The sequence below is a fragment of the Morus notabilis genome, unplaced genomic scaffold, assembly GCF_000414095.1.
Source record: "Morus notabilis unplaced genomic scaffold, ASM41409v2 Scaffold57, whole genome shotgun sequence".
Classification (NCBI taxonomy): domain Eukaryota; kingdom Viridiplantae; phylum Streptophyta; class Magnoliopsida; order Rosales; family Moraceae; genus Morus; species Morus notabilis.
In genome coordinates this window covers 527,686-540,571 of record NW_010357689.1, presented here as the reverse complement: position 1 = coordinate 540,571, position 12,886 = coordinate 527,686, and the positions used below count along the sequence as shown (strand labels likewise).

The following is a 12,886-nucleotide window of genomic DNA, read 5'->3' as shown; positions in this document are numbered from 1 at the left end:
CCACATATCTCATCGTGTACCTCTGAGAGGACCTTCTTTGCTTCCTCTTCATCAAGACACCAGAGCAAAGGCGTCGAGAACCCCTTGCGATAAAGGATATCGTCATGCATGGTGAATCTCGATGCCTGGTACCTCAACCTTTTTGCCTGTTGCTTGTCCTCCGGGAGCTCGCCGTCGAGCAAATACTTGACGATGGGGTCCTTCTAGCTCAACTGGTGGCTCAGTGATAGGACTTCAGGTTTTCCCTCAGTGGAGGGAGCTTTCAAAACCTCCACAAGTACTAGCCTAAGCAGCTCGGCGTCCTTCGAGGTGGCCAACCTAGCAAGGGCGTTGGCGTTGTTATTTTCTGCCCTTGGCACTTGTTGTATGTCGTAGGCTGAAAGCTTCTCCAATGCCTCTTTAACCTTCTTAAGATAGGCAGCCATCTTCTCATCCCTGATCTGATACTGACCTTTCACCTAATTCATGACTAACTGTGAATCGCTGAAGATGTCTATGGCTCCCGCTTTTAGGTGCTCTGCCAACCTGAGTCCGGCCAGCAACGCCTCGTACTCTGCTTTATTGTTGGACGCAGGGAACTCGAATCTAACGGCTGAGGTTATCTTGTGGCCCTCCGGGGTGTGCAGCACCAACCCTGCACCACTGCCGTTGTCGTTAGAGCTCCCGTTGACATAGAGCTTCTAAGGCTTGGCCCTTGATGGCCACCCATGGCTTGTTGTCGATGTCGAATTGGCTGAGCTCTATAGACCACTTAAGAAGTCTCTAGGAAGCGTCGGGCTTTTACAATACCTGCTTGAGAGGGTGGTTCGTCAAGACCTGAATACTGTGGGCCTGGAAGTAGTGGCGCAGCTTCCTCGACGTAATCACTAACGTGAGGATGAGCTTTTCCATCTGCAGATATCTTGTCTCGGCATTAAGGAGGCGCTTGCTGGTGTAATACATAGGCAGCTACATCTTCTCCTCTTCGCAGACCAACATCGAACTAACAGCGTGTTCAAAGACCGCCAGATACAGGCTCAGCACCTCCCCGTCTGTAGGCTTGGACAGTAGGGGCGGCTTCCCAAGGTGCTCCTTTAATTGCTGGAATGCATGTTCGCACTCCTCTGTCCACTGAAACGGCTTGCTCCCTCTCAGGGTATCGAAGAACGGTATGCATTTATCTATAGATTTTGAAATGAATCTGTTGAGTGCAACAATGCAACCCGTTAGCTTCTGAACTTCCTTCGATTTCCGTGGTGATTTCATGTCGAGGAGCGCCTACACCTTCTCTGGATTGGCTTCAATTTCTCGACTGCTCACCATAAAACCTAGGAATTTTTTTGACTTAACCTCGAACGCATACTTAAGGGGGTTCAACTTCATCCTGTACTTCCGCAGTACGTCAAACATTCCCCTGAGGTCCTCCACATGATCTTTAGACCTCCCGCTCTTCACCAACATGTCGTCCACATATACCTTCATGGTTTTACCTATCTGGTCCGCGAACATCTTATTAACCAGGTGCTGATATGTTGCTACTGCGTTTTTAAGGCCAAAAGGCATGACCTTGTAGCAATACAGGCCCCTGTCAGTGATTAAAGATGTGTGTTCCTCGTCGCGGTGGAACATCGGCATCTGGTTGTAGCCAGAATAGGCGTCTATAAAACTTAGAAGTTCATGCCCCGCTGTGGCGTCGACCAGCTGATCTATCCTTGGGAGTGAAAAGTTGTCCTTCGGGCAGGCTTTATTTAAGTCACTGAAGTCGACGCAGGTTCGTCACTTCCCGTTAGGCTTCAACACCAACACAGGGTTTGATACCCACTCGGGGTATAAAACTACCCGGATGAAGTCATTTTTTATTAGTTTGTTGACCTCCTCCCGTAGAGCTGCGTACTTCTCGGCATTCATCGGTCGACGCTTTTACCTCTTAGGGGGACACTTTTCATCTATATTGAGCTTGTGGCTCATTATGTTCGGACTGATCCCCTCCATGTCTTCGTGGGTCCAAGCAAACACGTCAAGGTTGCCCCTGAGGAATGCTACCAGTTCTTCCCGATTACGCTCTTCGAGTTATGAGCCTATCCTCAATTTCCTTGTAGGCTCATTCTCGTCGATGGGGACCTCCATCAATTCCTCAACTATCCCGGTCCCCGTTTCTCCATCTGAGAGTCGAGGGTCTAGGTCGACCTCCTCTGCTCTGGTCGCCACCATTCTCATCTCTCTTCTAGTATGCCCTGGCTTGGCGTAGTGGTGGACTGTCTCTGTGTACGTGAGCCTCGACACGTACTGGTTCCCTCTGACCGTTCCAACTCCACTGGGGGTCAGAAACTTCATTGTTTAGTGATAGATCGACATGACCACTTTTAAAGCCTTCAGCGTCGGTCGCCCTATGACCGCGTTATATTGGTCGTCTCCCTTCACCACTAAGAACCGTGACATAACAGTTGAGGTGTGTGGTCGGTCGCCAATTGTCATTGGCAATTCTATCATTCCCTCGGGGACGATGCAATCCCCTGTGAAGCCATACAATGGTTGTAGGCTATTCTGCAGTCTCGCCCGGGGGATTCCCATCTTGTCGAGGCAATCAGCGTACAAAATGTCCACCGAGCTGTTGTTGTCCACCAGGATGCGGTAGATCGTATGGTTGCCAATCATGGCCTCCACCACCAGAGCGTCGCTTTGGGGGAAATGCACCCCGCTTGCATCCGCTTTTGAAAATGTTATCTTGGCATCTTCAAACCTGGCGGCCTTTGACTCCCTTCCAAACACACTCATAATCCTCCGGTTGAATTTTTCCTTCGCCTCTCTCGTGTATTCTTTCTGTGCACGGCGAGAGGTGCCGCCAAGGTAGGGCCTTCCAAAGATCATCCTTATCACGCCGACGGGCTCAGGGGGTTGGTCTTGCCTTTGATCCTCCCGTCGGTCGTGGTTCCTCCGATTATTGTTGCCACGTCGGTCAGCTCGGTATTCGCCGAGGCCCCGTTCATTTCGCATATTCGAGTTTAAAATTTGAGTTTTGCTACAGTAAAAAGCTCTCAGAAACAATCACATCTAACTTTTTTACTACAGTAAAAAGCTCTCACAAAAAGTCACATCTCAACTCGAATCAACGAACTAAACGGGCCTTGAGCCTCTCTTCACGGATCAACCTCTCGACCTCATCCCTTTGGTCGAAACACTCGCTGGCTGTGTGTCCACTTTCACCGTGAAACCTGTAATACTTGTTTTGACTTCTCTGCACTAGGTCAGACTTCAGCGGCAGTGGACGACGCAGTACCTGGAGGTGACTGATCTCATGATAGACATCCTCAATCCCCATGGTTAATGGGGTGTAGGCGTCATACCTTTGTGGCTTGGCCCGCTTGGTGTCCCCCTGCCCAGTCGAGGCGTTGCCGCCCCTATTGTTTAGGGCCGGGTTATACCTTGGCTTAGCCAGCACCTGAGGGTTACCTCGGCGTTTCTTACCATTATTTTGCTGGCTCGGCTGTCCCACCTCTTCTTTGGTGGGAACCACCACTTTGCTCTTCAAGGCCTTTTTGGCCTCTTCTGCGTTAATGAATCCTTGGGCCCTTGCCAGGAATTCTTGGTAGGTTTGGGGTGGCCTCCAGTCAAGGTCTGTGCTGTATGGGATGTCCTCCTTCATGCTTGACAAGGCCCCCATCAAGGCTACCTCATCGGAGATCCCTTCGGTGGCAGCCACTTGCTCCCCAAACCGGGCTATCCAATCTTTTAGGGACTCGTTTGGTCCCTGATACACCCTTGAGAGGTTCTGCTTTGGTGGGATGTACTTCTTAACACCTATGAACTGAGTCAGGAAGGCATTCTTCAAGTCATCCCAGCTGGCTATTGAGTTCGACTTTAGGGACCTGAACCATCTCCTGGCAGAGTCAGAGAGATGTTTCTGAACGCAGAGCACATGACCTCCTCGGGATACCCGCGTAGGACCATGTGCTCTGTGTAGACTTCCAGGTGGTCGTCTGGGTCACTCATTCCGTCGTACAATGGGATAGGCGGCGGCTTGTACTTATCGGGCAGCGGCACCCGAATGATGTTCTCTATGAAGGGGTGGTCGTGAGACGTGTACATCTTGGCGTCGACATTTACAGTCTCGGCCACCTTCCCCACATCTTGTTCGAAGTTGTTCAGCCGACTCCATATCTGCTTTTCAAGTTTAGCCATTTTCTCGGCCGCAAGCTCTTCTTTCTTGGACTGCTGCACGTCGAGTGTTCAGCCGTTCTCTCAGCTCTTCCACGCGTACGGACGAGGATTCTACTGGGACCGCGTCCCTCCTTCTCATGTTCTTCTGCAGTCGAGGGGGTATCCCTCGGTCATTTTTTGCTTCGACCGCGGCCCTCTCCTGGGCTCTCCTCCTGGCAGCTCGTTGCCTACTCCCCACAAATCTATTTGACCTGGCTGGGCGGGGGTTGTTGGCCCCACTGTCACCGACCCCCTCAGCGTCACCACGTCAGTCACCAACCACTTGGTTCCATTCACCGGGTTCATCGGCGCGTCCTCTAGCGGTGGCATCGAGTCTGGCCTTTGTTCCTGTCCGGCGAGGGTCGTGGCCATCCTTTCTACGGCCACAGCAAGTGTTTCTAGCTGCCTTTGGAGCTGGTCAAGGCGGGTTGGGGGGTTTCCAGGAGCCTGTGGCTGCGCCCTATGGTTGGGCCGTGCCTTTGTGGGTTCCTGGCCACCATTGGGTGGGTTCGCTGGATTCCTCCCTCCGTGGGCTGAGTTCTAAACTTCTTGGCTTTTTTGGGTTGTCGTCATGCTGTGGGTCTTTCTCAGAGCCATACTTACAGTTGGATTGATTTCTTGGGTTCCTCAGCCCTCCTTCTAGCGCCAATTGTTTATGGTGGATTTTAATCAACAAGAAATTATAACTCTTCGAGAACACTCGCACTAATCTCTCACGTATTAGTCGGGGATTAATGGTGTTGAATAAGTAAATGAGACAGGAGTTTATAGTGGTTTGGCTAAAATTCTTTGCCTACATCCACTTGTGCATGCACTAATATGTTGTAGATTACAAGTTCTGTAGAAGTCTCTAAGTGAGAGTGTAAAAAACTTAATGAACTTTTATGGCTCTATTTATAGGCCTTATACATGTGAGAAACCCCCTGCACTTCCCGAGTAGATCATCCTCTATCCCTTAATTTGGAGATTTGGTAGCTGGATTTCCCTGATTACTGCTTCCCGGTCAGGTTAACCACTCTTTACCCAATGCCTGATTTCCTGACTCTAACAGTGGCGGTAAGTGATACAGTGTATCTTCCCCAGGACTGACAGCAAATTTGACCGGGATTGATGTCTCGACGTCGGGTCCTCATTACATGGGATGGGCCTTCGACGCTCGTCAACGCACGTGACCTCTCGACGTCTAAAGGGCATTCTGACACACTGGTTCCCTAGGCGTCAGCGACCGATCCTTAATAGGGAGTCCTCGGCGCTTGTCACCCAGAGAATAGGTCGATCCCTCGACCGTGGTGTAACATATATAACTATGTCATCATTCAATAAAGTACATATCTGCTAACCCCTCGAGTTTTTAACTCTAGAGATGAAACTCCAAGTTCGACAGTGAAGGATCATGAGCCAGGTGTGGTCTCGTTGTCAAATGGGGTTGGGTTTTGGTGAGGTGAAGGAGGGGGTTGTCGGCTTTTTGACCATTTATTCTGGGCGCGTTGTATTCCCGGTGGCTATGCAATTCTTAGGGTTCAACCCCCTCATCAAGGTATAGTTGGGTGCGGTGGCATTTGTGTGTGGGTGGTCGACGTCTGTGGTGATTTTCGTCGTCGTGAGATGCATGGGCCTCTAGATGGGATGCTCCTTGAGCGATTTTGGTATGTGCGATCTGGTGTCTCTTTTCTGGGGGCACGTGTCAAGTAGTGGTTGGCAATATGATGCCCCGTCTACTGTGGTTTGACTTCTCGTAGCTTTGTGCTTGGCCCCTTTCGTAGCATGGTTGGCTTATCTTCGATGGTTATTCCCTAGTTGCTAGGATTTCGTTTTCGTTTTGTTGTAGATGGTAGTGTCGAATAATGAAGATGTTTGTTTCTACCTTGTAGGTTCCGTGTGTATAATTTTGTGTTTGTTTTAAGTTTGTAATAATAGAGGTGATCTCTCCACATTTTGAGTTTATTCGTGAGATATGTGTTATGTTATTGCTTTGATTCCTTTGAAAATGTGTTTGTACAGAGTTTCTCTTGGCCTCACTATTATTGGTTACTTGCTCTCAATCAAGGAGTCCATTGATTGTAGAAATCTTGTCAAAACGAGCTATGCATGCTCGATTACTGGTAGGCTGAGAAACTTTCATGTTGTTAGGCCTCGGTCTAAGTCCTTCCTTCGAAGCTTCATTAGATTTTACTGATATATCTGGTATCAATAGAGAGGCTTTTTTTCCCGTGTGCTATGAAATCATTCGTATTAGTGTTTGTATATTTTGTTTAGTTGAATATAATTTCCCCTTAGTAGAACGGTTAGACCGGCCTCAAGAAGCCAACATCAATTAACTACCGTCGGATTTGCAGTACAACATTTTTAATCCAATCCAACCCGATAGAAAAACAATGACATATGAATATGTAATGCTGGTAAAATACATTTGATCTACTTTCATTGGCTCAAAACACCATTTTAATGTGTGCCTTGTCCATGTAATATTTATATCACATGAACTATTTTGAGTTTCTGACATTGATACTAATGGAAAAAAAGGATCTGCAGGTGTACTTCATATCCCCTAGTGTAACGATCCGACTTACCAAGTCGTTACTTAACATGACTTATTACGGAAAACGTGTTTAACTTTTAACAAATTCTTAGTTACATACTTAATTCAAGATAATCATTTTTCCATCGTAAAAGTTGCAAGTTAACTTCAATAGTTCGGAGCGTAAATTAAGGACTATAACATCGTAAAGTTATATTAATTGAAACACAAACCATTTGAAAATTCTTAATGTAACTTAATACAAACATAATCTAATGGAGTCTTCGTGAACATAATTATAGAAACATAATTATCTAGTCATAATATAAAACTATATTAACTATAAGCAGAAATTATTGCACGGTGGTATCCACACCCTGTCCTCTACCGCACACGTTCTCCATTGCAAAGTTCATCAATAATTAACTGACTTTTTACCTATAACATAAACAAACCCAGTGAGCGAAAGCTCAGTTTCCTCACAATACATGCTATAGGCGACTGTTTGAACTTACCTTGTCACAGTTACTCATAGGAAAGTTCTTCTCATAACAATAATCCTCGTAATACTATATCAGTAACAATAACCCAACAATACTGATATAATAATTAGCATACGGTACTACCATTTCGTTACTACTTCAAAAATTTGCCCAATCTAATAGTCTATTCTTTTTGTCATTATATCATTGACTAAAAGTCCATAACTTCTATCACATGATACTCTACACGTGTACAACTATTTCTGATTAATAATACTATCTAGACATACTATTCACATAAACGTAACGGGTAATTCCTAAAAAAGACGGCGACATAAAAGCATCAGTCATGTTAACTACAAAGAATAAGACCAAACAACATTTTTAGACAGAATTATCTTTCTAAGTAATTTTTTGAGAAAGGCGCGAAGAGTGTTAGATGGACTATTTAAGTTTCAGTCTCCTTACATAGAACTTACTTATACAGTACATATCCACACAACTCCAGACCACGTTACGCTACGAATACGGAGAACTTAAGTGTGCACTATTCATACATACAACACTATTCACTTATACAATACTATTCACGTATACGGTATGATCCATAGATACTATCCATGTTACTACTCACTTATACATTTCTATCCTCATTTATGGGTACTATCTACATAGTCAACTACTATTTACGTATACAGATACTATTTACGTATACGTGTACTTGGGCATTATAACAAGTCAGACTAAACCAAATGGAATTGGATAATTTATTGTTTCGTTTTTATAACACCTCATTAAATTGTTATATGCACTAAATTTATACATTTAAAAAAAAAAAAAAAAACTTGCACAGGTCTTGAAAAAAATATATCTCAGTTTAAACCAGTTTTACTCGGAAGTTACGATTACTTTTTCCTTTGGTATAATGTAACATTGTTATGGAATAGATATCGAACATGAACCATACCCATGAGAAACCGCCCAAGCAAATAAGATAAAGGCAAAGTACGATGTAAATTACGCGGCCAATAGCAGAGTCAGCTCTCTGCGCCTTATCCATCCGTCAAAACAAAATGTGGGCCATGGCCTTTCTCATGCTCACACGATCTTATTCTGCTTATCTCATTCAAATATTTCGTTATATTTGAAATTGACATACGTCTTAAATGTTGTCCGTGTGTCCCAAGCCCAACTGTTCTCAATATATTTCATTACAAATAGTGAAAGGACGTGACTACAGTATCAGACATAGAGATCTAGAGAACGTTTGGTTGGAGGATTCAAATCATGTGATTCGAATTATTTTTTATTTACGTAAATTTTTTGTGAGAAAAAATGCTGTAGCGAACTACGAATCATGATTCGAATCAGAGAACGAATCCCGCTACCAAACATCCCCCTAGTATTGATATCAATTTTTTTTTAAGCCGTTAGATTCATAGCCAACGGTCTCAAATCATGGTTTCATGGAAATAAAAACAAGCATAACAACATTTTATAATAATTTTTTTCTAATCAAATTAATAATCACAAAAAAATGAAAAATACAAAAAAAAGTGGGGCCTAACAGAAGAACCATCTCTCGCCGCCGGCCACCTCTACACACTCGTCGTCGCGTGTCTGACAACACCGTCCTCACCAAATGACTCTCTGTCGCCGATCTATAGAATTTAACTGTCTATTTGTCGAATCTCGTTCAAAATTGCCACAGCCTCAAGTCGTGACCCACCATTTTTGTGCCTTTGTAGGGGTTCATCGAATTCTCCAATCCAAACAATCCGCATAATCTAATCTATCAGATTAGATTAGACTGAAAGAATTTTAGATTGGTAACAGATTTAATTACAAATTAAGTATTTCTCAATCCGCATAATCAGTTAATTTAAACTATATATCATATATATACATATTTATATTTATATATATATATATATTTAGTAACATAGTATTTTCTATTACATAATACATATATATAATTTAAATATAATGAATAATTTAAAGACTTTACTTATTGAAGTTTTTTTTGGCTATTATGGATTTGGATTTAACATTTCAAATTATTGTCAAAACTTAAATTTTATGTTAGATTGGTAATGGATTAGATTTTTCTAATCTGCAACAACGAATTAGATTGTAAATTGATTCTTAATCCGCAATAACAGATTGCATTATGAAGGGACTCCTAATCTGCATAATCTGATCCGCAAATACCCCTATATGCGTCGTGAGTTGTTCGTCACCACCACCGGACATCAACTCAGACCTTGTAGCACATCAAAATCCAATGGTCCCGCCGCTAGATCTCGCCGGAAAAAGCCACCCAGACCCGCTACCTCTCTCTCGCGCGTGCCACCACGATCATCCCTCATGGTAGCACGAAAGCACCTCCCTCATTGCCGGTGAAGTGATTTTCTTCTCTGCCGCGCGATCTTCTTCTCGTCTGCCGCGTGATCTCCTCCTCCGACGTGAGCATCTCCAGCCCTTCCGAGTCACGATTCTCCGGCAAAAATCTACAGTTTCTTTTTTTTTTTAAAAATTTGTATTTTAAAAATTTGGTGTGGATCGGTACATTAATCTAATGGTGAGCTTATTAAATCTGAGTTCCTTCTTCTCCGGCAACGACATTCTGTCGCACGTTCTCCGGTGAAGCTTTTGCTGCGTAGAATGGGAGATACTTGATCTTGGCCAGCACTTGACTGGAAACTATCAACATTTAATAATTTTTTTAAAAGAAAATCTAAGTAGAACGCAAGTTGTTTTTAAACAAAATGATCCAATGGTGTAGTTGTACGAGCACAAGGCCAATTATGTTGTTCTTCTTTAGGCAACCCGATTAATTTTGGTTTTTTTTTTTTTTTTTTTTTTTTTTTTTTTTTTTTTTGCTAGAAGGGTAATTCTAGGTTATATTTAGAGTGTGTTTGTTGATATATTCATATCTTAATTTAAATTATGATTCGTGATTTATTATAATATTTTTTTTATAAAAAATATACATAAATTAAAAATAATTTTAAATTTATGAACTAAACGGTTTATTACTTAATTGAGTTCTTGTTCTTCTTTTTTTTTCTATTTTCTATTTTCTATTTTTTTTTTTTTGGTTGCAGTAGCTCTATCATATAGCATGAGTCGAAGGGAAAAAAATGCCGTGTAGGCCAGTGTATGTTATTAATGATGCGCTTTCATCTTACACCATTACAAAGTCAAAGCTAATTTCACGTACTATACCGCGAGGGCCAAAAAGGCTGCCTTATCACAAAAGCACCCCAATTTATTTGGTTATCTTAGGAGTTATATATGGCGGAATTTTTTTATAGAAAAAAAATAAAATTATTGATAATTTTTTATTATTATTAAATTTATATCAAAAATTATTAATTATATATTTTTTAATATAATTTAATTTTAATAAAATTAAAAAATTAAAAAATTAATCTTATCGGTAAAATAATCTACTAGAGAATTTCTTATTTATAGCTGTTTTATTAGTTTTTATTAATATTTTGTTATGATGGTTGAATTGCCACGCCCATATCTTGATCACCAAGCGTACGTTGCTTTATTTGGCCACGTCCTTCACTTATGGCTTTTGTGACGTGCAAGCTTTAAAATTTTGATGACCCCAACGTCAATTTGACAACAATCCTACATTTGATGGCGTAAAAACTATTGTCTCCGGATTTGATTTTTTAATTTAAGTTGTGATGTGATATTTTTTTAGAATTTTTTATTGTAGTATAAAAAGTTAAATATGACATTTTTTGAGAATTTTTTACTGTAAAAACTTAAAATTAAAAACTCGAATCGGTAAAATGAACGATACCATATATTTATGATTGATTCAATTTGTCTTGAGTTTTTAATTTAAATTAAGATATGATTTTATGTAAGTTTTTAATTATAATAAAAAAGATATAATTGTTTTTTAAGAGTTTTTAACAGTAACAAAATTGAAATTAAAAACTCGAATCGGTAAAATGAACGGAACTTTAGGGCATGTTCACTTCGCCGATTACAGTTTGTGATTTGAGTTGAGTGTATAGATTGGAGTTAGAATTTAAATTGGAATTGAAACTGAAATCAAAGTTAGTGTTTAGGAGTGCACATGATGGGTGCATTTGGAATTGGTTCCAAAACGTTTTTATTTTCTGTACGAAAATGAAAATGAAAACGTTTTTAGTTTCATTTTTGAATTATTTCTAAAAATGCGTTTGGTAGTTTTATTTAGAGATTGATTTCAGTTTTAGAAAAAACTAAAACTGTGTTTGGTGGTTTAATTTTTGAAAACATGTAATAATATATTAAATAAATAATATTATTAAATATATTAAATAAATAATCTTATTAAATATATTAAATAAATATATTAAATAAACATATATAATACAAAAACAGTTTTAGAAAAGAGGGAAGAAAATGAAAAAGAAAAAAAAAAGTGAAATCCGTTTTTTAGAAAACAGAAAATGAAAACGAGAAAATAAAAACACATTTTTTTCGTTTTCTGATTTCCACAAAAAGACAAAAACGTTTTTGGTTTTGTTTTTAAAAAAAATTACACCAAACACGTTTTTAACACCCGTTTTCATTTTTTTGCTTTGAAAATCGTGAAAAACGAAAATGAAAACGCAAACAAACAGGCCCAATGATTCAAACCTTCCTCTCAATTCAAGTTATGAGGTGTTCACTTCACCAATTTCACAATTTCAACCACCACCTTTAATTTAAGTAGGGATATGAAAAAAAAGAGTTGAATACACGGAAATTGAAAGAAAAATGCATACTACCAATTCCTAATAGTGTCTGTATAATGTTATGCACAACGATTTTTTTTTAAAGTTTGATCCTTGAATTGGTTAATACAATCCAACATAACCTATTACAAAATAGTTCATACATGAATAACTGATATGTGTTTAGCTAGTGATTGTTATTTCCACAATGAGTCTGCCACATAGTTTTCACCATTTCATCCCTCAAGAAACCCATATGCCTTCGACTTGCGGTGTTTCTTGGTCCTTCAGTACTTCGATCTGGGTAATGATTTTGATTGACATCCTCATCCACGTTCGAGGAGTCAATTTCACTTACCGGTACCCCATCTTAAAAGTATTGGTTGATGAAGCTGTCATCATGTTGATACATGCGTATGAAGTTATGTATCACAACACAAGCAATAGGTATTTTCACCTATTTCCGCATCGGGTAGTTATTGATTATCTTTAGAATGCAAAATCTTGCTTTCCACACCCCGAACGTCCGCTCGATACAATTCCTAAGCAATGAATGGATGTAGTTAAATAACTCCCGCTCACTTCAAGGTCAACCTCGACGTGCCCTATACTCTTGCAAGTGGTATGTACTATCATGATAATGAGCTAGGAAACAACCCGTGTTTGCGTAACCGGAGTCTACTAAATAAAATTTGCCTACATGGTGGGAGCCAAGAATGTTTTTGCAGACTTATAACACCTTTTCAAACCCAAACAGATTGAAGACATGTCAATTACCCATTTCAAGATTTGTGTGTACATGCTGGAGGGACAGGGAAATTCTTTTCTGGCGTGTCAAGTGCGGATTCAAGAACTCGGGCGTCGTGCGCGGACCCTTCCCACCCGGAAAGCATATACGTGAACTTCTTGTCGAAGGAACACACTCCCAAAATATTTTGTAAGTTGAACCCTTCCTATTTCTCCAGACCTATGCATTTTCT

The 12,886-nt window shown here is 40.9% G+C and overlaps 1 protein-coding gene across 1 annotated transcript; it reads right to left on the bottom strand.

Moving 5' to 3' along the window:
• Positions 1-3,085: 3,085 nt before the first annotated feature.
• On the bottom strand, positions 3,086-4,158 carry LOC112094226. The gene is made up of 2 exons (XM_024174597.1): positions 3,914-4,158; positions 3,086-3,857 (listed from the first exon to the last, which is right to left on the bottom strand). The coding sequence occupies exons 1-2, from the start codon at positions 4,156-4,158 to the stop codon at positions 3,086-3,088; spliced, it is 1,017 nt and encodes a 338-aa protein (XP_024030365.1).
• Positions 4,159-12,886: the final 8,728 nt, after the last annotated feature.

Coding starts and splice junctions, on each gene's coding strand:
- LOC112094226 (XM_024174597.1), bottom strand. CDS start 4,158: ATGGCTAAACTTGAAAAGCAGATATGGAGTCGGCTGAACAACTTCGAA. Junction 3,858..3,913: donor GAGCACATGGTCCTACGCGG/GTATCCCGAGGA, acceptor TGACTCTGCCAG/GAGATGGTTCAGGTCCCTAA.